Source organism: Lepeophtheirus salmonis, chromosome 14 (assembly GCF_016086655.4).
Source record: "Lepeophtheirus salmonis chromosome 14, UVic_Lsal_1.4, whole genome shotgun sequence".
Classification (NCBI taxonomy): domain Eukaryota; kingdom Metazoa; phylum Arthropoda; class Copepoda; order Siphonostomatoida; family Caligidae; genus Lepeophtheirus; species Lepeophtheirus salmonis.
Genome location: NC_052144.2, coordinates 42,355,123 through 42,382,154, shown reverse-complemented (window position 1 = coordinate 42,382,154; position 27,032 = coordinate 42,355,123). Strand labels below are relative to the sequence as shown.

Here is a 27,032-nt window from a genome sequence, read left to right as displayed (position 1 = left end):
AAGGTACTTTAACACAATATCGAGATAATAATAAAACCTATGACCTAGCCAATACTCCTTATTACACGCTATCATTCCTGAACACCAAAATAAATACGCTAAAAAAGTTGTGATTAGTTTCATATACACTTACAAACAAGACAAAAATCCACCCGTCAAATGACGCGTATTAATTGAATGCTGTTTTTATTAACAATTTTTAAATTTATTATATTTTTCGTATTTGTTTACAAATTAGTCGTAATCTTTTGTAGAGTTTTCGTGTATAATGCTGTAAGTTATATCAACAGATTGCAATATATATCTTTTATATTGTTTTTTTATGAAAATAACTTAATTGCTTCAATTTATAATATACAATCATTTACAATTCATTTTCATAATTTGAAATTTTTAAAATTCTTTGAACACAAATACCTCCACGAATCATTATGCTAGAGAACTGAAATATATGCCATCAGATTAGGTACCATCCAAGAATACTACTAAATGAGTGCTGTTTGTTCAAATCAAGTAATTAGAATCGGATTTATTAGGGAAAAACCAAGAGTTTAAAGACTTTTGCGGAATCTCCAATTGCTAATCATGTAATGACTAATCATCCACAATTTAAAAAAATATATATTTTGTCATTACAATTTAACATATTTTAATTTTCTTAATAGAAAGTCATTTAAATGGAAATAAATAAAATGAAAAATCGTCGAGTATTAAAAACTGAAGTTTTATTTATTCAATGAATGGGCAAGGGGGACATGTTGCTGCACCCTGTACATTTAAACAGAAATGCAAATATGATCCTATCATGAGTACTATAAATTGTCTTTGAACCATTCCTGCATTTCATTTGCAGCTTACTTTGGCATGGACCCATCCTGTTGGATGCAAATGGGCATCCCTGGAAACGTCTCCAGTACTCATAATGTCACTTTAATTCTGGAGCAATGCACCTCGGAATACTTAAAATCAATAAAAAGTCAAAGATATAACGTTAATATGCCGACCATCAAAGGAGTAATCAATTATTGAATCGTCTCATCATAAATAGTCTAAATTCTTTAAATAAAAATATTCATCTGATACATTTATGAAACTGATACAATTTGCTTATACAAGTTTCAGCTTCTACATGACATGTATTATAAACAGAGGTACACACAAAGGATATTAAAAATACTAAGTATATTGTCTAGATTAGAATTTCAAAGGCATAACTAATATTTGCCCTAATTTCTTTGATAACGTATCACAAATTAAATATTCTTAGGATTTGCAAGCATGAAAATTGGAAGCAGACTGTGTCAAGGATTTGCAATTTTATATTTAGAAACTACGTATAATGCCCTAGTCAGTAGTTTTGTCTTCAAGATGATCAAGCATTTGTAAACAGTAGATAAGAGTTGTTGTTTTTTCAATCTTTGAAAAAAATTAATAATAAACGCTTGTCTTATCTACATATGTGGCCCGTCAACACAAAAGTATACAAGAATGATTTTTTTTTCAAAGTTGAGTGTAGATTACATTTGTATTCTTCGACGAATTATTGTCGAGTTCTATTAGCAAATTGTACTTAAAGTATTCAAAATTGATCGTCAGAATAAAGAAATGACAAATTGACATACATATATTATTCTAAAGAGCATATCGGGATCTTAAATAAATAAAAGTTATAACATATAGTTAAAATTCTTAGGTATGTTAACTCATACAAACAATTTGAATAATTAAGGCCTACAGGGTATAAAAGATAAATCTGGACAAAGTTTCGATTAATCAAGAGGGTATTGCAGTCGAGTTAATGGGGATTTTTGAGAGGCTAAGAGTCTCAGGAACTATTCGATTCCAATTTTTTCACGAAATTAATATCAATTACCATGGAAGCGACTCCAAGAATGACTATTACTAAATGAGCTGGAGCAGGAAACGGCTCTAGGGCTATCATCAACACTACAGATTATCCAAGGATGACCGTCTACGATGATCTAAAGCCCCTGAACGAGTCAACCGAAGTAAATAGGATTCTCCAAATGCGACAAGAAATGGACCCCGACATTTCTTGATGCCCTAAAGAGGTCAATTGAGGCTAATCGAACAAAGTTGAAGCTGTCCAAGGACCGTCCTTCGAGCACAATGACGAGAAATAGGGAAGTTAAGGACTGGAGCCCACCTTGTACACTGGCAATGCCAATCAGCTATTGTGAGCTGCATCAATATCTAGAGGCAATTGAATATTGTCAAATCTTACTCTGAGATTTTTCTTAGACGAAAAAGGTTTCAGCAACAGAAAGAACCTTAGGTGGATCGCCGAGAGCAAGGCCTAGGTCTTCCCGAAGTAAATGATCTCCATCATGTTCATTAGCGTCATTTCAAGTGAGGGTAGGTTCTTCCGGCCTAAGTAAAGGCTCAAGAATACTATTATTCCATTAATAAAAAAAAGTTGCTCTAATAGTACTCTATACCGGCACACAGCAACAAAAAGGTCCAAGAATGGGTCCAAGCTCTTGTCCCAGCTTTCTTAGACGTCGACACCTGGCCTGCCAACTCCTCTGATATAGATTCTTTGCGCTTAAACGTCTAGGAGGAGTTGGAGAGCAAGGCCTGTCCCAAGTCCAGCCATTAATGAAGGCCTTAAAGGCCAGCAGAGTGCATAAGTCCAAGAGTATCACAAACAGCCATACTAGGTTCAAGTAGAGAATCAAACGCATGGCAGAAGCTGAAGGCCGCTGAATCTAATAATATGATATTTATTTTCTTATGTTGTTAAATATAAGCCGTACACATTGACCATATTAATATAGTTATTCATCTTAATGAAGTCAAATTCTGTCCAGATTTATCTGTTAGACCCTATATAGTTAGTATGCTGTCAGTCCTTATTTATTCGGTCTAGTCCATTCTTAGGACCGTTCCAATCAATCTTCAGGAAAGACTGTCAATCCTTTGTAAAACTGAAGAAAAACCCTCATCTAGTAAATCAATAAATTGGGACTTTCTCCTTTTCTTGATTCTTGTTCAAATTTGTTTTTATGGTGACGCATCACATATATACTCGTGTATTCAATGATTTGCCTGAAAGTTGCAAAACAATTCCCTGAAATAAACACATTAAATAACACTTAGACGTATAATATATATTTATGAAGCCCCATAATGGCGAAATGCAAATATCGTGAGCAAAATATGAAGTAATTAACACCTAACGGTAAAGAGTTATTCTATTAAATCATGGGGAGGGCGGCAAGTTGTACATTAAAATGCATCGTCACATTTAAAGAAATGGGAATTGACATTTTTTTTTTTTTTAAAGAGATCACCCCGGGGCCAAATAAAGTTTTATAAAATACATAAAGGCTTTAAACTAAAGTTGATAGAAAGAGTATTTTAAATGATCCCAGAAATTTGAATAAAAAAACCTACAACAAAGCAAAGTGTCCTTATAAAATATATGTTAGAAATGAGAAAATTAGGTATTTTCTTTTTGTATGAATTAAATAGGATTTAAATTTTTCCCAAAATTAATTATGAACAAATATAACAATAACTATGGATAGCTAAATAAATGATAGCAACAGAAGCGGTCTGGTAGGATAAGTTATCTCCATCTCATATAACTAAGTAGTGGCACTAATGCAAATACGAACTAAATTAAGCACTTGGTAGAGAAAAACCTTCGCCTAGGGTAATGTTTTCAAAATATATGAAGCATCTTTATATAACCTACGTTTTGTGCTACCTTGACCTTTGATTCTTAAAGTTTAATGGCCTCTTACTTTGACTATATATTATCTTTGTACCAGGTTTGATTAAAATCGATTGTAACTTTTGTCGTAATCCTGTTGATCAACATACAAACAAACAGAGTCAAAAACATTACCTCCGTCCAAATGTATAAACATGTTTTCATCAAATAGTATTAAATTTTATTGTTGAGGCCCGTTTTGGTCTTTTAAAAAATCTTTCTAATCGGATTTGGACAAATATTTTGATAGAGAATGCTACTCAGACACAGTTATACAAATTATAAGCATAGAAATACTTTATATGATGTCATTTACCTATATTCACAATTTAGAAAAACACATAAAATGTTAACAAAAATTCATCTGTCAATACCGTTTTTTCCTCAAATTTATCTAAATGGGATTTTTCTGGTGCAAGCCGTAATAGAGTGTCCAGACAAAACACAAACATTTATATGCAATTATTCGCTTACAATTGTAAAATATATACAATTGATATGAATACCCACATCAAACAATTTTGTATAATAAATATGTAGATACAACAATAGGTTCATATTGATGATATAAGTATTTATTTGTAGGTATATTTACTTTACACTTTATAAAAGCAAACACACATGGTTAGGTAGTCAAAAAACAAGTACATACATATGTTTATTTCTTTATATTCAAACATATTTGATTACCTCTATCAATGCATACATATGAACATTGTATTGTGCAAGAAGTGGTGAACATAGTTTGTATAGTAGATATACAGTATAGCAAATAAGTATTAATTTTTGCCCACGTATAAATATTTTCTATGGGATGAAGGTCCGGAGACTGACTAGGCTACTCCATCTCCTTAATGTACTTCTTCTAGAATCGTTCCTTTGTTGCAATACCCGTATATTTAAAGTCATTATCCTGCTGGAAGACGCATTACACAACCTATTTCAGGGCCATGCCCTATAGGAAGAAGGGTGTCGCTCAAAAATTCCCAGAAGGTAATATAATCCTCCCGTCGATGCAATAAAGTCGTCCTTTACCCATAGAAGAGGTACACCCTCAAACTTTTCATTTCCACCACCTGTTTGACGCTGGGGATGGTGTTCTTAGTGCGGCTGGTAATTTCATTCCCTTTAAAATTCATCCCTGGACATTTCATTCCCACTTTTAAAAAGGATATATAGTGACGTCATACGGTCAAAACTAGTTCGTAGTTTTTGGCTAGGCCTGTATAGGGAGGCTGGGCACCTGGAGATGATTGATAAAAAGTGATGGATTGGGGACCGATATGATTGATTTATGGTGTTTATGGACTAGAAATGACGTCATCCGAAATCTTTAATAGTGATTAGGAATAGAATCCCGATCCATGGATATTGTCCATACCTTAGGAAATAGAAGTAAACCCCTTCATTAATCTTTCCATGCTACCGTCTATTGTCTATATTTATGTTCCTTCCCATCAATTTGATTATCACCTTTTCTCTTTACTTCCTCTTCTCATAGTTCAGATCTACAAGAACAATAAGAAATTTTCTCGGGCCTATTAGTCCTCACTCCCTTATCCAGGATCACTTACTCTGACATGCTTTAATTCGGCTCTGGATTGAACCACTATTGTGTCACCAAATATCTATAATTAAAGTGGGCATTAAATGTCTGCGTAGGAATTTTACAGTGAATAAATATACTGGGAATGAATTTACTGAGAATCAAATAGCTTGTCGTCGTTCTTGGGGTTCTATAAAGTATGATTCTTCTTCGCAACATTTTTTTTTTACATATAATGTTTCTCACTGTTAAAGTAAACCTATCATTAAAATTATGGAGCGTTCCTTTCTTTGTTAGTGAGCAATTAACAAGATCGGTGATGGATCAAATACTTATTTTCTCCACTGAATTTTAAAAGGGATAAATATAATTTGAAGTTCTATTACACCATACGTAACATATATTATGATACAGGAGTTACTGAACTCTCGATTAAAGTAGTTTGAAAATTGTTTGGTTCAGAAACTTAATGGATGTAATTGCAAATATATAATGAATGAACCTTGAACACTTGTATTATGTAGAAAAAAAAATTACAGTCATTGACTATATTTTGGGTCATTTTGACCCATACTGTAAAAATGTAACAAAACACTTCAATTTTGGCTATCAAATGTATCTGGAAGATCTTTTATCTTTTAAATATCTTATTTTACAACACTCTAGCGGTTTCAAACTTGTGACTAGTTTCTTTAACTGAAAACAGCTCATGTTTGGTGCATATGCCAAAGAGATAAAATGATAAGTGAAGGAAAATTGAAGTGAAGCTCCTTATGGAGACACACTTCGATCTTTGGGCTTGATGGGCAGTAAAATAATAAAATTAATAATTACCAGACAAAAAATGAACCTCAAAGAAACATTTATTAAGAATCTGGGTCAAAATGAGCTGGTACACACACAAAAACTTAATTGAGTTAAATTTACCTCGAACATAACACAGGAAAAAATGAAAAAAAGTATCAATGGTATTTTATTTTTTGTATATTTGGGATTAATTACTCATTAATTAATTTTTATTTTTAGAAAAAATATTATCAAAAGTTTTAAGTGAGCAGCCAGTCCCGTTAGGTCCATAGTGTAAACTTCCGTTCTAATATCATATCAAATGAATTAATCAAGTCTTAGTTCAGTTATACACAATGGTGTATAATTTATGTCCTGTAGGTATGTAAAAATAAAATAAACCGAAAATGATTGTTTAGGAGGAGAGCTACAAGCTGTTGTAGGAATAAGAAAATGAATACAAAGCTTACTCCTTATATACCAGGTCTAACGAAATAATTGAAACCCTTTCGTGAGCACTTGAATGGGTAGATTTTGTGATTGTTAACACTAGCTAAAGCTGCCGGCATAAATTATTTACAAGCAAAAAAAAAAAAAATTGACACTAAAATGGAAAGCGCGAAAAAGACAATCGGATAAAAGTAATCCCTTAAACCGACGTGACACCCTCCCAAAATTACCAGGCAGTATGGGATTGCAAGGTTGACAGTCCACAGGATCAAAACCCGTTTTTATTCCGGCGACAGCATGGACAGAAAAGCTTGAGGCGGTCGCAATACCAATATTGACTCTAAGAATATCAAAAGGGCGATTGAGACCTATCTAAATAATCTCATACAACACCATACTAAAGATTTTGGTATCACAGATTCTAGTAAGGTTTCCAAGGTACAGCAAGTTCCATGCTCAATTCCACTCCGAGTCCAATCAGCACTTACACTTAAAACTCCTTATTGTTAATATCTTCCTTTCATGAGCACACACTTATTGTTGCTTTATACTTTGATGTTCCCTTCTCATCAATTAAATATTATAATAGTAGCTTCCATAAATAAAAAAGCCTGTTCCGAATACCAGCTAGAAAAAACAACTCTTGTTATCTAGAACCTGTTTTATATTCCTTTGGTTATGCACCAGAAAAAAATTATAATTTCGAATTAATCCATTCAAAAATTTAAAATAGATACAAATAAAAATGAAATGGACCATGAATATTTTTCTTATTTCAATCAAGTTTGGTCAATTTTTTTATTGAGCATGAACGAATTAATGATAATTCTTAAGTTATACATTGTAACATTAATGAATACTATGAGGTCAAACTTGATTGGACTCTTAGGTCCGGTTGGTACCGAGTTGGTGCATTAAAAGAATATGAAATTCCCACCTGATTACCTTATAGTGGTGCAGACAATACGCATCATCAAAAAAATCTTAAACTACGTGCTGTTAGAAAAATTACAAAAATTATTTTAGAAGTGTTATAGGGAGAAAGTTATTTTTTTATTTATAAAAATCAGCAAAAAAAGTCAGCCAACTACTTCGAAGAGAAAAATTTTCTTTATTTCTAACTAAAAAAAAAAAAATGATTTAATAACAAAAAGAAGCTTTGAATTTTAAAAAATGTAAAAAAAAAAACATTTTTGTTCTTGGATATTGACAAAGATTCTTATTTCAATTTTTTTTGTAGTTTTAATGTTGTTGACTTATAGTTATATTGTTAGTCAATATATAAAGAGATTAATGAACTGTTTAGTAGCTCAGTAGTTGTTTCTGTCAATGACTTCAAAAACAGTAATGATTATTTTCACAATTTATTCATTAAATAAAAAAGCATGGGATGTTTTTTTCAGAAAGACTGAGTGGTAAGTTGACCTTTACATGATATTATTACCTTTTTTATGTAAAGTATGTATGAAAAATACATAGATCTATGTAATTTGTTATAATTGTAAAAATTATATGCGTTGTATATTTGTGGCCGAAACAACAACAGCAGCAAAAAAACGACCAACAGGAAAAACTTGTAGATAGTATAGAAAAATAAAATAATATTTTCTATATAAAAGCTGAATCACTGATTCTTGTTAAACATTTTATTAATTAATAAAGTTTTACATAAACGAACTTCATTATTTTTTTTCTTCAAAAATATGCTTAATATTAACAGATATTTTTAATGGATCTTCAACAGGCATATGCAAAAGTAATGCATTTAAAGAAATAAGGGTTATAAATTTTTATTATTTCTCAAACGGACGTGAGGTCTTTCAAAGGGAAAGAGAATATTTATCCATTCCTCTAGTGCTAAGCCATATGCTTGCATAAATACACTTTAATATTTGGTTTTGGTTATAATTTTAAATTATTTGCTGTCAAGAAAAATGACTTTGAAAAATTTGCCTACGGAAACTTTGCCCTGGGCTTACTCGCCTTTTGGAAAGTGGACCCTGGTTAAAACTCGCTGGGAGGAAAATTCGCCATCTTCATTTAATATAAATAATAAGGTTTCAAAAACATGTTATTGTTGTAAATGATATTACTGCAATTTGATTTGGATATCTATATTCTGATATGATAATGATGATCTGAGGTGATTGTTTAGTGTCTATTAAGGAAAAAATTCTATAAAAATGCGTGTAATGTTTTCTTACAACTATAAAAGATGATCATGTATTGAGCTAAGAGACCGTCTGAAAGTATCTTATTGAATCAGGAATTGACGTATTTCTCTATCTCTTATTCAAATATTATTTACTTATAGCATAATAATGGGGTTATTAAAGAGATTTAATACTCCTCTTGCCAATGTCAGACACAATATATTTTTTATTCAAAGCCTCTCACGCTATAAGTAATTTTAAAGTGTTATTTATTTGATTTAATTATACATCTCTACAAATATTAATGAGAAGCTTGTCCTGATATTATGTGCACAATACTTATAGGAAATAATCCCCACAGATCCCAATGATATTCAAAAATATAAATCAATAAGTAATAGTATCGAAATCTAACTTATGTAATGAGTTAGAACAATTTTTTTTTACTTATAATACACTAATTCACACTGAATAATCCTTTTAGATCAGAATGATCATATTTACATACATCATTTAAGGGTATACGATGAGTGATTATAAGTATTATTTAGACAATTTTTATTTTATACATATATATTGGTATGTTATTTGAAGTTTATAAGACAATTATTATTTTAAAATTAATAATACTACATATATTATAGTCAGTGGAGAAAATCCAGTGTACTTTTTTAGCTGGCCCGTTTTTTGGAATTGGTAATCTGAGGAATAATTTTTCTTTTATTTTTCAGTTAACCTTATTTTTTAATTCCTGAGTAGTGAACATCCTTTCCAAATAGATTCAATTCTATTCAAAACCTGAATGAACATTCGTGTGTGCTCATATAAGACAGAGCTCAACCCTGAAGATTAGCTGCGGAGTTATAATTTGTAAGTCCTTGTTGGACTCAAAGTAGAATTGGAGATCAACATTGGAATAATTCTAGCATATGCGTATGTTCTTTTCTCCTTCCCCTCTCATGACAGCTGATTGTAGCTAATCTAATAAAGTGTCATGAACATTGTTCTTTCTCTTCTCTCAAAAATTTTCAAATAGTCGGGTGTTACCACGTTCATTTTCGGGTTTTTTTATTAACATGCCCATTCTACACTTGATTTTCATCACTGATTATAGTGCTTGCCGGCGCCAAAGGGGTCTTATAATTCAAAAACAATTATATTGGCCATTGTCAATGTGATTTACAACTACCTCCTTCGCCCGAGCAACGCTGGGTAATCCTTTGCTAATATATATTATATGCATTTCTTTTGTAAACAGGTGTTTTGTTAGCCATGAAATAAATAACGTAATTTAATGAGAATTAAATTCGTAATAATTAAATTAATTTGAATAATGAATGTTAAAATATAAACATAATACTCATGAGATTTATGATGTAAGGCAACAAAGACTCTTTATAAACATTTCTACGTATGTTAAAAAAATGGATTTACTCAAATGACTACTAAAAATTCTGTACAAATCTACAATATGATTTTTGTTAATAATTATTCAACTTTTCAAGCCCTAATTTGAAGAAGAAAAAGAATTACGTCATCTTACTACACTTTAAGAGACTTATGACGGAATGTTTTATAAACTATAATATATACATATATCTATAACACATGTAAGTTTCTTATATAAATATTATTGAATTTTCTACATATATATTACATGAGAATGTTTGTGCCGTTGTCCGGGAAACACGGTCAAACTAAAGAATGGGTTTTGCTGAAATTTTTCATGTAGGCTTTTAATGCTCAATAAATGGTTGAATTAACATTTTTTTTTTTGTGCTTTCAAGGCCATGGCGGCCTTAAAATAGCATTTTTTCTAGAAACTTTATATTTTACTAACAATCAACAACTTCATTTAAAAAACAAAAACTTTAAAACTCTAAGTATTATTCTCGCTGCACGTTGGTATTGCACACTTTTTTTTAAAGGATACTAGAGTAGGTTTGCCCGGTGTTCCCCGGGATTAAGGGCACTAAAAAACATCATCACCATAACCCTAATCTAAGCTTTTAAAAAAATTGGACTTGAAGCCAAAGAAAAAGACCAAAATATAATTGCTGATTTTCTAAAAATTCATTTTTCCGATATAAAATATTTTATTGTATCTTTGCACTAAAAGGCCAAAAAAAAGATAAAATTAAGCAGAATAAAGACAAAATCATAAATTTATTTAATTATCAACTACTTGGCAAAGGTGAGTGGAAGAAGGAAATAAACGTTATTTACTCATTTGTCTCCTTCATTTTATTATTTACATGTCCAGTGTCTTGAATAGACAAAGAATTGATTGTCTATTAGTGAATTACAAAAATAAGTAATGCCTAATGAAATGCAAATTTATTCATTTACTATTATGAATGACTTGTTTTATAACTGACTGATGACTACATTGTTGAAATCAAGACAGAATTAGGTTAAACTCCAACGATCCCAAAGTCAAAGGAGTCTGTTTTTAAGATAAGTACTGTTGTAAAAGATTTCGGAAGAACTTATGGGAAAGGATTTTTTTTTAAATTTGCTTTAGACGAGACTACAGGTAGATACGGAGATAACCTATTTTAGCATGGACGACCCGGAGTATGATTACTTTGACTCAGAACCTGACAAATACGGAGCATAAGGACTCAGACTCAAATACAGCTCTGAATATCGGATATAATGAATCTGTACACTCTTCTCTGATTATATTTAGTATTTACTATTCAGAATAGTAATTATTTATGGAATATGAAAATAATGAATAATATTAACAATAATATAATGAAGATGCAAAATAATTAAGGAAAATAAAAGAATATATAGGAAAATACGAGTATATTAATAAAAAATATTTATTAATATTTGGCTTCTTATATTGATTATATGTACTATGTAGGTTTTATTGATGATCACCTCTACAAAAATGTTTATTCATTAGTACACATTTAAGTTATCCCAACAAAGGTATTCTATGTTATGAATGGATAACATTATTGATGTTGATTTATTGACTGCATGAATGTTTTCATCCTTACCAGTAAGACTGATTTGAAGTTTTAGGCGTAGTAATCAATCGTTTTCCATCACCAGAATTAATGAAGAAATTCTTAACTTTAAAGAGTGTTGGAATTTTCGAAGAAATTAGAAAAGAAACCTTGCTATTATGTTCAGATCATGAGCGAGGTAAATAACCTATTTCATTATTGTAAAATATTGCCGAAGTTTTGTGACTGTTTTTATACAATACGATAATGAAAACCTTTACTCTTTCACCAAAGATGTAGGAGCCAAAAGCATTGTTGAGACTTTTGACTTCAATATCTGTTATTGTTCTGTTGTCAGACTTCTTAACAACTTTCAAATTTATTTATAAAGAGCAATCTAACAATGGACATACAGAAGACAAGGTAACTACGTCTTTAGATCGTAGTTACGTCTAGGACAAGAAAATTATCATTTCTACAAAATCTTTCTGAATGTTTGACAAAAGTACTTTACATTGGGAATCAATTTTCTTTGTAATCGCGTAGCAAAAAGAAATGAGTTCGCCAGTAAAAAGTTCCATAAATTCAACAAGATTTGAATTTCCCACTCAATGTGAAGTAGGACATTGTAGGAGACATGTATCTTCTTCATAGCCGACATAAATTTCGAAACATTAGAGCTTTATTCAATTATATTCTTTGAATAAAACATCAAATTATGATCGTAAATATTTTTTTTCTTATGCTGTTGAAATAAGATTTTTCTATGAATCTTGTAATCCAAAATCACAAGGGCCACATGAAAAAAATCTGGAAGCTTTGTCATAAATCTAGAGTTTTTCTTCTTCATTATTGGCAAAAATGGTGTTAAAATAAACGTTTATGTTACATGCATAATATTTTATTAAAAAAACAAGCAAGAATTATTCATCAGAATAATAAGAAATATTGCAATTGTAGCTACAATGTGTCTTAAAATACCTGTAGCAGGTAGTCCATTAAAATCTGAACATTTATTAATTCAATAATTAATTATTTGACGTGGAGGAGGTCTAAAATTTAAGTTGTACGCAAGTGAAAAAGGAGTAATCAGCTTTTTCGAATCACAAATCTGGTGTTTGATATTTTTCGATTTGAATTGTTAAGGTACCTCATTATTGACAATATTATGTATGAAATTGAGAAGTTGATCTGACGTTATATTAAATCAAAATAGCAAAGATTAATATGGCAACCCAGACAAGTTGAACAATATTTGGGATGAGAGAAGTTTAAACGTTTTAGTAGATTATTTAGTGACAGCTGTGAGAGAAAAGAAATCAACAAAAATTCCACACTGTATCGAGCAACTACATAGGTAGGAATTACTACGATGTCGATCATCAAATCTACCTTGATTCAAACAACTTCTCAACTAATCTTCATTGCTAGTCTCCATTATCTATGAGATCTTTGTTTTTATACTTAGATGTCCCCTCCTCAAGAAGAATAATTATATTCGCTTTGAAAAATTAAAAAAAAACCCTGTTTAGGTTGCAACTAAAACCCCTTGGCGCTTGTCTAAGATAATAATTTTTACAAGTCTAATTATATAAAGCATTATTCAATCTATATTAATGTCACTTTTTCGTCAGGACTAGTGTTGCGACAAAAACCAAAATTTTCATACTGGTTCCAGTACCAAAATTAGTATCTGTATTTTGATATTTTATGGCGTTAAAGTACTACAAGTATCATTACTAATTTTACAGTCTTATATGCATTGGTACTCTGGTATCACTTAAGAAACAGTATACGGAACAACATATGTTAGAATGTCCCCCTTTTACATATTGTACTGGATGCACAAGGAATTTTTATAAATTACTGGTTTTATTGGAGAACCGGTCGAAAATCGATATAAAAACAGACTAAATAAAAATTTTAAAAGAACAAAAATTGTTTTAATTAAAAAACAAGAATCTTTATGATTTACTTCAAAATATCTACCAATAAGCCTTCTGTTTTTGTAAATCAAAAATGGTCACCCAAAAATTTTTTATATGTGTTAATCTTTTCTATTTACATTGTTATTTTAATATATACTCTTACATTTTCAGCTAGCGCAGTCTCGATGCTTCTCAGATACAGTCGTTCTGGGATGTGGTAAATCCAATCGAGGGAATTACATACTCACGACCAATGTTGAAATTAATGTTCAAGACATTGAAATTATTCCAACAATTCGACTCCTTGTCATTGGAGGGGCGCAAGTGGGGAAAACAGCTCTGACAGTTCGATATCTCACGAAAAGACTTGCAACAACAGAGAGTATTCAATCAGGTGAGAGCAATAATTAATTATAATTTTTGAGAACCGCATGGTTTGCTTCAAAATGAATATGAGGGTAACGAAAGGGCAATGGATATACATACCTAAATATATCTAGGCATTGTGGTACTGAAACGTGTTTCTATATGCCATTAGAAATTCTTTTGATGAGCTTAATTGGATTGAATATTATCACCAAAAATATGTAAAAGTGTTTTTTTTTAAATACAGTCCCTGTATAAAATATTAAATATGATAACATTAATAAAGACTGTAATTACTAATTATTATTAGATATGTTATTAAGCAAAATTTCAATACTTTTAAGTTTTGTAAAGAGAATATCACTTTATGGCATTCATTACTTAGCTTATTAAAGCGAAATTAGGATGAAATTTGTTTTGTTGAAAAGCTGAAAAGCATCCTTTGGCATTAATTTTGTACCATAGATACTCTACTTTATATATATATTATAGCAAATATTAAAGTATTTATAATTCTTACTAGAGTAGATTTTCCAGGCGTTGTCAAAAAATAATTCAGAGCTCTTCTGCTTAATATACAACAAGAATAAATTCGGTAAACTTTTAAGAATGGTTCTCTTGTTGGTTTTATGTGTATGAGTATAATAATATAAGCAATAATCTTCTTTCACGCGATGAGAAAGTATAGTTACTTTACTCTGGTCAGACGCTGAACTAGCTGTCTCGCAGTTGCTTCCCTCATCACCAAGGAACCTCCAAATATCCCAAAATACAAACTGCACCGCTGCCTCATTACTAAGCACCAAAAACCCGTTATTAAAATAAATCCCAGCTCACAGATTATTCATGTGAGCTATTGGAGCCTATCTTGATCAATTTTCAATCTGTTGAGAATGAGACACTGATAAGTCCCATCAAATATTGTGAACACGTACAAAAGCCACTTCTTTTGTCTATGGAATATCCATAATCATCTTCGTTTACGAAAATACATGGACACTAGAGGATAAATTCTTGAGAGCATCATTAATAAACTCAATCTTAAAGTAATAAATGAGGATAATGAACCTACACTTGTTAATCAGAAAACTAGTTCAATCATTGATACAACAATTATGAACCAACATGCCTTCAAAAAGTTGTAGATGACAGGATGGGATGTGGATTATCGACCATCAATGTTGGATCATCGATACATAGTTTTAACTTTGGAAAATACAAACTAAAAACTGAAGAATCAAGAAAATTGAGGAAGCCTCACTGAGACACTTTCAGATACCACACAGACAACGAATCACTTCCTTAAATACTTTCTAATGCAAGTGTGATAGATATATGTGCAGAATCACTAAATGGAGTTATTAAAAGGGACATCGATGTTACCGGCCTACTTAGAAAAAACGACAAAAACAAAACCAGTACCATGGTGGACGAAAGATCTCGCCCCCTTGAGATACAAAGTAATTCTCAGGACAGCCTACACATTAAATAGCTTGCAAGAAGGGAAAGTGGTTTTTTTATCCTAAAAAAGCAAAGATGATTATATCTCGCCAATCTTTTTTAGGGCAATCAACCTCTCAATCTTCATCCTCAAGGGATTCGAAAGAATTGTTCAATGGGAAGTCCAATAAGTTCTCAACACTCAGACAGTCACAGCTGAACTAAAAGGTGATAAAATCAATTTGTGTAGTCCTCAAGGGGGAGTGCTATCTCCCGTGGTCTGAAAAATTATTATGGACACACTTTTGATCAAGTTTAGGTAAAGCTGTAGGCAATGCAAAAGATATCATCCTATTAATAGGTGGAAAACATATTTAAACTCTTGTAAATGCAATAAAGGAAACAATAAATGTGGTTCTGGAATGGGGAAGAGCAAATGGCCTTCCTTTCAACCAAACTAAGGTAAGCACTACAGTGTTCTCAACGGTATACCAATTAAGATCTAAATACTTTCCACGGTTAGATATGGCTGGAAAAGTAATTCAATGAAGTACATGGGTAGAGCTTTCGATCAAGGACTCACTTGGAAAGAACACTTGAAAGAAAAAACTGCCAAGTATACCAAGTTATGGAACATGGCTAATACAATCATAGGAAAAAAGTGGGGGATGACCTCCGATAAAGTGCCCTGGCTTTACCAAGCATGACCTATAATCACCTATGAGTGTCTTTTTGGGGACTCACCATTACTGCAAATTAAGGTAGAGTGAAGACATTAAAAACCATTCAAAGAAAGGCACGCTTGAGCATGACTCACAACCTTCGATCAACGGTGGCTTCAGGAATAGAGGCTGTTTTGGGTGTTGCTCCTATTGACCTCTACATACAAGCAAAAGCAACAGAATTAAGATGGATAACAAGGCATTTCCTATGGGACACTTGGGATGGTGTTTGTAATCCTTCGAGGCGTCGTGGGCATTGTTTCTCCTGTAATAAAATACTTGATCAAGTTAAATTGAATTCACAGTAAACAACAATAAATTTTAACTTAGATCAACGTTCGAGGCCGATTCATTCTTATGAATAGGTATGATTTAGATTATGAATGTCGATACAATTTATATCTTCATTTATGTACGAATAAAAAGTATTAATTTTTGCAAGCTAGAAATTGACCTAAATATTAAAATAACCTAGATCCAAAATAATACGTAAATATGTACAAATATTTATAAGATCTAAAAGGCCAAACTACATAGGTATATAAAATGTCAATTTTTGAAGCTTATTTACCTGTATTCATTTTTTTAATGCATATCTACTTAGGAGTATCAAAATATTTCCTTGACGCCAGACATATTCCCAAATTTCCAGAAATATGTATGTATTTATTCAAATATTCAAGGATCTGCTGTCTGAAACTCAAGATCTTATATCACCATTTAACATTAATGTAATTGGGTCAAACAACAATACTTATTAGATATGGATAAAAAATATATTTCTACCTACATAACTATTTATATAGCAATGTGGTGAGTTAATACAAAAACAATCTTGAGCAAAAATCCAAACAGGATAAATATGTTATACTAGCAGTAGTACACTAGGCGTCGGCTAAAAGACAAATTTTGCAATAAATCTCCAAGAAATTATCAGTGTTACTTTCAGTTTTTCATGTGCACACTATCAAGTAACTACTCAATACTTATATCAATTCTGTTGACGTGTTCTCTCCTCCATAATGGAAGGATAATAATAACAGTTTGAGAAAAAAAAATATTTTGGGATGAATATATATTTTGAACAAACTATATTCATTTTAATATACTAGCGTTCATATTTAATTCAAATTTTAACACATAATGAAAAGGCAGATGAGTTATGAAAGATGCATGATATACATGAGAGACCAATAAAAAGGGGGTTTCATTAAGAGCGCGTCAACTTTTTGTATAAATAAAATACAAACGGTTACAGATTTCAGATCAAATTATAAACATATACATTTATCTATGGGGATCAATTTCTCTAGCGTGACAACCACGAGCTCCTTTAAAAAGTCCAATGACTGTACCCAATTTTCCACTACTTTTTCCAATAAACAATAACAACTAAAATTTTGTGTTCGTTTTTTTCTCTGAGCTCTATTCACGTCGCCGGCTTATTGGTGCAGACCAATGACTTTACGTGACCCAAAAGAAAATACTGTAAAGGCGTGAAATTGCACAATGGAGGCTGATCCATTTCCCAAAATAACGCCCTCACCAAATTTGCTTGGCAATAAATCTATTGTAACGTTTGCTGTGTGACAAGTGGGAATGTCTTGCTGAAATCATATATTTGCCCAGTCTAAACCGTGTAATTGGGTCAAAATATAATCAGTTATCATCAAGCGATATTAATTTCCATTTACAGTAACGTAGCCATTACCATCATCAACAAAAAACTATGCCAATGATGTCTTGTGAAGCACTTCTAAATTGTTGCCTGACCAATAATGTATATATTGCTATTAACAAAGCCATTGAGCCAAAAATGAGCTTCATCACTGAAGATGATTTTACGATGAAAAAACGGTTATTTTGATAATAAATTTGGATAACTTGCAATCGCGTATTAACTGTATATCGCTCCATGATGAAATGTATACTAATGAAGTTTCTAAATGTCAAGGAAGAATAGAAATATGGCATCGTGTTTTCCCTATCGGAAAAAAAAATGAAACTTTCCTAATGATAAACCATTCATAATGTATACAAACGCCTGCAATATGTCATTAATAAGACTAGATTATTATTTCTTAGATTAAAATATGCTAATAATATACATCAGGGACCACTTTATACAGTACATCCGTTGACTCGTTTTCATTCAATCAATCATACAAAAAGACAAAGTTTATATTAATATATATATATGTATATATACATACATGATTTAGCCTAATATTGTATAAACATACTTGGTTCGATTATTGATATTCTATTCAAAATTTCCCTGATCAATTTACAACCCTAAGAGAGTCAAATATAATTTAAAAATTTCGCTTGATTTAAGGAACAGGCGGGTTGGAGCGTGAGCTGACCCGCTAATTAAATAAATGTGCAGAGTCTTTTATCATTATTTCATTTTTAAATTGGATTTTGTTAAAAATAATGTTTTAATAATCCATAACTTTTTTTATATCTTTTTGGCCTTTTTTTAAATTAATTTTGTATATATTTTGAGAGAATTTTCGATATTGACTTTTCTCCTTGTATAAATTTATTTTCTGTGAAATATTTACATTTGCCCTTGAGACTTGATTTGACCCCTATATAATGGTCACTTTTAAATAAAATCCGACCATTTTTAATTATTTGAATGTGAAGATTAATTGTTGATGGGTTTTAAGAGCAACTTGCAGTACCTATAAAGGATTAATCAGAATTTTTTTTCATAGAAATTAACCAGAATTAATTATTCGTCCAATAATAGAAATGTAACACTTATATGTGGCTGTAAGCTTATGAAAAATCATTCTATTTTGCTTGTATGTTGGCGGGATATATATTTTCGTTCTTTGTCTTACTGAAAATACGTCCCTATAGTGAATATATATTTAAAGGAGGTAGACTATAATTTTTGAGCGTCTCTGAATATTCTGTTTTACAAAAAAAAAAAAAATGTTACATAATTTTGTTTGTCTGCAGTCCATTAAAAAAATCATATAAACTTTTTACAACATTTTTTTTTCCTTCATAGATATATGTTATTTATTATATTTATTGTATATAAATATAATAACAATCTACAGAGTAAAATTAAAGGCAATATCGAATTTCGGTTTGGCGAATGCTCAAGTTTATCAACAAAAAGAATTGTAAAGTATAAAATATTATAGAATGAGACAATAGATTTATGTTTCATGCTTATGTTAAAGCAATTGGTGGCAACGTATGAATCGTCATAATTGGATCTGCTTTGTCTCTACATATATATGAAACATAATTTTAGTTCGTTTGTCCAAGGAATACTCTATACAAAGAATGACGTCATCATTCCTTGTCACAAATATGTTGGCTTAGCGATAACTTTTTAGTCCACTAGAGGCATTGGGTATACTTGAATATAACTATCTATGTAACCTTGATTAGTTCCGACTTTTAATTGAGCGGCAAAAAAGTTCCATACATCTAGTTGGAAAATGACATAACAGTGTTAAGTGTGTCATCAGTTCTGGAACAGTAAAAAGGTACATCTTGCGGAGGAAAATGATACTAATGAGACAAGTAATCTACTCTAGCTAACAGGTTGGTTTTCTTATCTTTTTTTCACGGGCATAGATGAAATAAATATGACAATGGCATGGCTTTTTATTTTCTAAGTCTGATATCATGATTCTTTTATTATCGAGGAGAGAACATATAAGTATAAAGTAATCACTAGTGCGTAAAATACGAATTGTAACTCAATGGATTTGTTGAGGAGTTATAAGGAGTAGAGTTGAGGATCGACATTCGTGTAATTCTTTCCTATATCATTGCTAGATACGGAGTAGGGCTCATGATTATTTTTTTCACCTCATAGCTGCTTCCCTTCTAATTCAATGAAACGTCATAACAGCTATACTGTTATTCTTCTAATCATCTTTTGAATTGCAATGGTGACGTCATTCATTTTGGTTTCTGTAAAAAGAAGAGGAGGGTGGTATAGCTTTCATTGATTTCTCGAAGGCCTTTGACTCTGTCTCACATGAGTCCCTGTTGAATGCCTGTGAGAGATCAGGTGTTCCCCCACTCCTCATAAAAAACTTTAGGTTTGTCTATGGTAACGCCTCGGCCACTCTACAGGGCAAGGAACCTTATCAGGGTATTTGTTGAATTTTGTTTTGGACTGGTGCCTGGCCAACACAAATAAAGTTGCCTTCAAAGGCTTCAAACCTTACAAGTTAGGTACAGAGCAGGTAAGAACCCTCTTATTTGCAGACGACGCATTCCTCGTGGCCGAGGACCCTAAGAGTCTGCAGAAGCTCTGTAATAACTTCTTGGGTCAATGTAGGGAGGTTGGCCTTGGCACTAACCACAAAAAATGTGCCTTTACCTACATTGACAACAATTCAAAATCCAATCAATATTTCGTGGATGCAGGAGCGAAACTTGTCATAGATGGCAAAAGTATCACCCCGATGGCAGTTGGGGAAACCTATAAATACTTAGGTATTCAATATTCTGCCTTAGGGGTAGAATATGCCAACATCTATGATAAGCTAAAGGATGGGATTAGAAACCTAGAGGCCAGTAAGTTAAACACCTTTCAAAGGTTCATTGGCCTCAGGGATCATCACATCCCTCGCCTCCTGTACCCCCTCACCTACGGCAAATGTCGCTTTAGGGACGTAAAAGGGTGTGTTTTGCTCATTCGAAAGTATGTAAGGGAATGGACCAAGCTGTCCCATGACACCCCCAAAGAGTTCTACCATGCACGGGTAGCTGACGGAGGGTTAGGACTCAGAGAGCTCCTGATCGCCAGTCGGACTCTTGCAAATGGAAGGGCTCGGGCATTAAGGGACAGCTAGGAGAAAATTATTAAAGAAGCCTGCAAATTCTTTCCCCAAGTTACAGAAGTTAAAACAATCCAAATTGGTGGGTTATCGTGTTCCTCGAGTGATCAGACACCGGATTTATACAAAAAAGCTCTTTATAAAAAAATAGACACACAGAGGCTTGAGCCTTCACAACAAGGCCATAAAAACTTCTCGTTCCTGACATCCAGGACGATGAATATATCTGACCTGGAGTTCGCCTCGGCTGTCCAAATTATGGCTGGGTCTGTCACCACCAAGTCGAAAATCGCAAGATTCAAAACTTTGGAGGGTGGCAATAAGTGCGATTCTTGTGCGGACAAGGTCAAAAACTTGGCCACATGCACTTTTTTTTTAACTAAGTTTGTAGCTTTGCTTTTTTCTTTCCTTGTTTTTTTAATTTTTGACGAAGAAAGTGCAATTATATGTAAGGTGTGCAAGCTATATATACCAACACATTGGCACGCTCTTTTGGGCAAACACGGGAACTAAGGCAACTGATTTTGTTTTGTTAGATAGCTTGTTCAAATTTGTACCAGTTAAAAAAAAAAGAATCAATAGACAGATTTGTTGTTTTAAATATTTGGAAAATGAATATAGTCTTTCTTGGGATCCCCTCGCTGGGAGAAACAAAATAATAATTATTCGAAATTTGGGACTCAGTGACACGTTCGTTTGCAAGATTAGGTGGAAATTTGAGGCCTCTTAAGGATTTTACTCTCTGACACAGATCGAAAAATGTCTTAAAGACCATTATGATGACTTCATCTTGCCGGACTTTTGGCCTCAAAATTGATATATTGTGTGTAGGGCGTGATCGAACGACAAAACAACCAAATCCCTAGCAACACCAAAGATGAAATTATCAGTCCGATCAGGAAGGAATTCCAGGATTTGTCAAGGGATCAAGAAGGCGAGAGCCTGCTTGCGCTTTTGGCCTGTTATAGAAACTGTAATTAAGACTGGATATGATTTTATTCAATAAAATAAATCAGAATCTCTTTCTATTTTTTTTTTAACCTCGTAACTGGTTGGAGAGAAAGTTGCGTTTGAAAAAAAAAAATATTTCTCAGAAATAACATGTGCACCCTGTAAAGTAAAATACTTATAAAATGAAAGAGGGAGTTAATTTTAGAAATAATTCAATATTTGTTGATATTTCTTGAATGTCATCAGAGTAATAATTAATAAAATTTAATTTCATTAAATTAATATTCTAATGACTGATTGTAATAACTATCAAATATGACCATCATACTAACAATGTTCTTAAATGTTGTATTTTTGTTGTGCCTTTTTAATAAAATAAATCAATATTTTTTATGCTGTATTTACCTATAAATTGTGGATTAATAAATAAATTTCAAATTTGTTGAAGGGGCTTCGTGTATTATCTTCTCCGTGTCTCTTCGCTTTTTTAATTTTTGATTAGAAAGAGACAAACAAATGAATAATTGATAACAATTTCTAGAATATTCTATAAATAGCATTAATGAAGAAAAAAAGGGAATTCTTGTTAAATAAGGAGGACAGAAAAGTTAATTTTTTGTCTATTCATTCATTGCTATAAAAAAAGAGATTATATAAAAATGTAATAACATATTTTCGACACATATTAGCGTCTGATATATAATGAAACTAGGCATTGGATGGATGGTAAGGCTTAAGACCTTTCATTTGTTGGTTCCATTCTGACATCCAATAGCTCACTTTTTTCCAAAATATAGTGAAAAAAAAGGATTTTATTATTTTAAAATGATGTTGTTTAGGTCCTCGCAAATGGCCAATATAAACAATGCTGATGTCACTCCATTATTATGTCAATGACGTTCTTAACCTGTTAGTATAATAAAAAGAAACACATTTGATGTCATATTTACGTACTCTTTGTGTTGACAAATATCCTTGCTATATCATTCGTACATCTTGTTGCCTAAATGTATTTATTTATCTGTCATACCCTTTGAATGAATAATGATCTGTTCTTCATATTTGTTCAAAATAGCATTTTTTTATTGATGACATTTTACAATGTTCCAAGGCCAGAATTGCTTCAATAGTAGGGATTGGGTGAAGAGTCAGAATTTTTTTTTCTAATAAGATGTGTAATTATTTATAGTTTCTTTTCTCAGACTCCAGAGAGAGAGCGAGAAAGAAAAAAAACGAGTAAATATGGCTTATCAGCAGGTATTACAATCATTTTATCTAGCAACCTTTCTTGAAATACATTTTTTTAGGCAATACATTACTTGATATTTTTTTTAAATATTACTCAAATAAATCTACCATACTACACCTGATTACACTAATTAAATTTTTTTAACTGTATTTACTTCCTGATAGGTTTTACAACGAGATACATGAAATTACCTTTATAATCCAACATTTCGGATCTTGTGGTCAACAGGGGTTTTAAAAAAAAAATGTTTTTTTAAGACATGTAAATAATTTGGTGTTATTTTTTCCCTTGAAAGATCTAAATGAAAGAAAAACAATCCTGAAATAAAATATTTGTAAATTTATGCTTATAAATTCAATAAATATTTGAATCATGTTTGCATCTTTGTCCTAATCGTAGAAAATGTATTTGAATGACCAAAAAAAAATGAAAATAAGTTAAAAGTCTACTAAATTCCTCATTTTTTATCACAATAAGAAAAGTTAAAGTTTCTTCTGAAGTGAAGAAATAAATCTTCATAAATAAAACTTATATTCTCAAAGTTATATAAGATTTGTTACTTGAAAATACTTTAATGTATATTTACTATTTGGTATCACGACGTATAAATAGTATGTAAAATATTAGTCCCTGTAGACAACAAAAAAATAAATTTTGGACTATATAGGTTATTTTACTGTTTCTCAAAGTAAAAGCAATCAGGAACAAAACATCTCAATCCTGGGGAAAAAAATTGTGGGCTAGTTTTAGGTAAAGTTCCTCCTTGTACATTATTTATAAGGTTTATTTATAAGTTACCCCATACTAAATAGTCTACTGCAGAATGATAATCAAGAGATTACAACTAGACTGATAAAATGATTCGTTCCTGTGAGAAAGCAAAATTTTACAGAGTTTGTATTTTTAATTTGAATGCTTTATATATTTCTAGTAATATAAGTTAAAAAAGATTATGTTATACACAACTATTTCCAATACTGTCAGCTATTTCTTTATTTAAGGATGTCACCATTGGAAGATTCTCCCAATGATTTTCCGGGCATTGCCATCCTCCCTTTTAATGTCCACTTCAATTTCCAAATTATTTTTTATTTTATCAACAGTCTTCCTGGTAGTGATCTTGAGTCTCGTGTCCCACCACTTCGATGCCGTTCTGAACTAAAAATAATAAATGTTTTGCTCACAGCTGATATTTCATAGATACTATGTCGCTATCAACCACCGAATTTTGAATTCTATGATTATGTAAATTATCATTTTTGACGGGGTACATGTCTAATTGTAAATATTCAAATAATTCTTGAATAACAGCGGGATATCTACATACATATATCTGACAAAATGTAAACATGGGTATAAGCTTATTCAGATACACTTAAATCTAAATATTCATATTAAATAAAAAATATTTGTTTATGTGAATTAGTTATGTATAAAGATGAGGAGAATAAGAATAAAAGAATGCTCTTGAAGAGTCTTGAAGCTTAAGGATCTAAAAGTAGTTTTTGTAGAAAGAAAGTCTTAAGAAATCCTTTATTGTATGTACGTATAATAATTTTAAAGTACATTTTTTAGTATAGGTAGGTTTTTATTATTTGTTTCATAATTTACTCCATACATTAACACACACACACTTCTCCCCCCTTACTTTTTACGACCAACTTAAGGCTATTTTTCTATCACTAGAATAGTAATTAAAAAAAAACAGATACTAGGATTTTAAACAGTTCTGTAATGAATATTGTTGTGTCAGTTCTCATTTTTTCTGAAACTAGAACTGATTAAATAAAGAAGAAATAAAGTTGAATGACGTCATCAAGGACCAAACTGTATATGTTTTAGGACGGATATTTAGGATTGTGCTGGATCGAGGCAGGACTTAAATGGAAGGGTCAGCATTATTCAGTTATAAATAAGTAAGCCATACCTTAAAACTCCGTTGTGAACTAAGATATTATAGACCCCACATTTATAAAAATGAGTCTTGCTGCTTTGGATGTACATTTCATCACCAATTCATCTCAGCATGATTCTAAAATGTTGTATTTTTTAATGGAGGTTTTGTGAATTTTAATAACCACTTTTCTTTAAAGACGTTCCTTTCTTTATCGTTAGGTCTTTTTGACCAAGTATACAAACTGCGTTACAAAAAGGATCTATCCCCACAATGGGAGGGTTATACTTTTTTTAATTGTTATTATTCTGATGGTATAAATTTTATAGATGAACCCAAACAATATTATAATTATATAATTAGTTTATTACATGATTATTTTTATTCAATTCCCTCTTTCATTTCATAACTATTCTACTGTTTAAAAATTGATGTTAGTTTGAAAAACTACATGTTAAAAAAAGAGAAATTTTTGACTTGGTTATCATTAATTTTGATAATTTTTAGTATCGGTGTTTATCCCAACAAAAAAACACTATGTATAAAATCTTAGACTTAGGTGATCACGAGGCCTGTTTCGGAGTCCCTCAAAGTTTTTCCCTTTTCGAAGGATCCTCGAACATCAGTAGGACATAGGTAACTCCGCTCAGACTCAACTCAAGCTATAAAATATTTATTTTGATATGGATATAAAATTAATATTCATCTGTTGACAATTGAAAATATGGAAAATAACTATAAAAAACTAGTAATGCAAAGACTGAAGTTTTTACGATCAACTGTGATTAATGATAAAAATACATTTATGAGGTGATTAGAAGTTAAAAGGGTTAAGTAGGAAGGATTCTTCAAGAAAAATAAATAATTTATTATTGGGGTAAATATGACCTTTTTCAATCATAGGCCAGATGAAAATAATTTCAATGAGATCCCAGTTTAATTTTTGCATATTCATAGTGTCTAAGTAGATTAAATTTCTAACAAAAAATTAGCAAAATCAAACATAAACTTTCACTGAAAAGACATTTTTAATATTTCTCAATTATATTTACATCGTATTACTGCATAAATATTGTATTTTAATAAAAATTAAATCAATGCATATACCCTTGTGAGTATTTTAAATCAAACACGTTTGAAATCGATTCAGTCTAAGCGGAGTTATATCCTGCTAAAATTTGATGATCCTCCGAAACAGGCCTTCGTGCTTGCATAATTCTACTTCACATGGAAGGCCCCACATTGAGAGTATTTCTTGGATGAACTGCTCTATTTGTAAAGGTTTAAATTATTGAGATTACATCTTCTTTTTTTATGATTAGAGTAGTGATGAAATGAACAAGATAATTGAATTAAAGCAATTGCGTAATGGTATATTTTTATATTAATTACCAAGGGAGGATCCCTGCGTTGCAGAGCTGAATAGAAGGGAATAGAAACAAAGAATGATGGTGGAATAAAAGAAACAGAGAGGGATATAGAAAGAGACAGAGAGAAGGAAAAAGATTTAGAAAGAGAAATGAGTTTTTATTTCGTTCACAAATCACACTCTTAATGACTTCGGAGCCCAAAAAAATATTATAAGAATATGTTTGATTATTTTATACGTCTACTTGCTAAATTTAATACTCAAATGTTCGACCATTGTGGATTCCATGCGGGATATCACCAAAAACAAACTTATAAATATATATTAGATTATGCTAAAATAAAGGATATTTTAGCTACTTTGGACATTCATTACACGATTGCTTTAATTAAATAGAGCATGAACAAACTAAAAATATATATTAGATATACAAGAGTGTGTGACAGTCTGTAGCTTATTATTTAAATAAAATGACCCTTCTGAAAAAAGTTTTCATAGCGCACTGTATACACCTATATTTGATGTTAAATAATATTATCATTCAGGGTGCTGTATTATTTTGCCGAAAGACGGCGCCATCCCCTGTGCCTTTGTTTACGAACTAATATTTGTAAAAAAAACGCTCACATCCAATTATTAATTTTATTACATAA

At 31.3% G+C, this 27,032-nt stretch overlaps 1 protein-coding gene across 1 annotated transcript in view; it reads left to right on the top strand.

Annotated features, from left to right (window-relative positions):
- LOC121129766 (ras-related protein M-Ras) overlaps positions 1-27,032 on the top strand; it is a 118,375-nt gene that overhangs the window by 71,753 nt on the left and 19,590 nt on the right. The window contains exon 2 of the mRNA XM_040725493.2: positions 13,737-13,959. Within this exon, the coding sequence (XP_040581427.1) occupies positions 13,737-13,959 (223 nt within the window). The remainder of the gene's footprint in view (positions 1-13,736; positions 13,960-27,032) is intronic.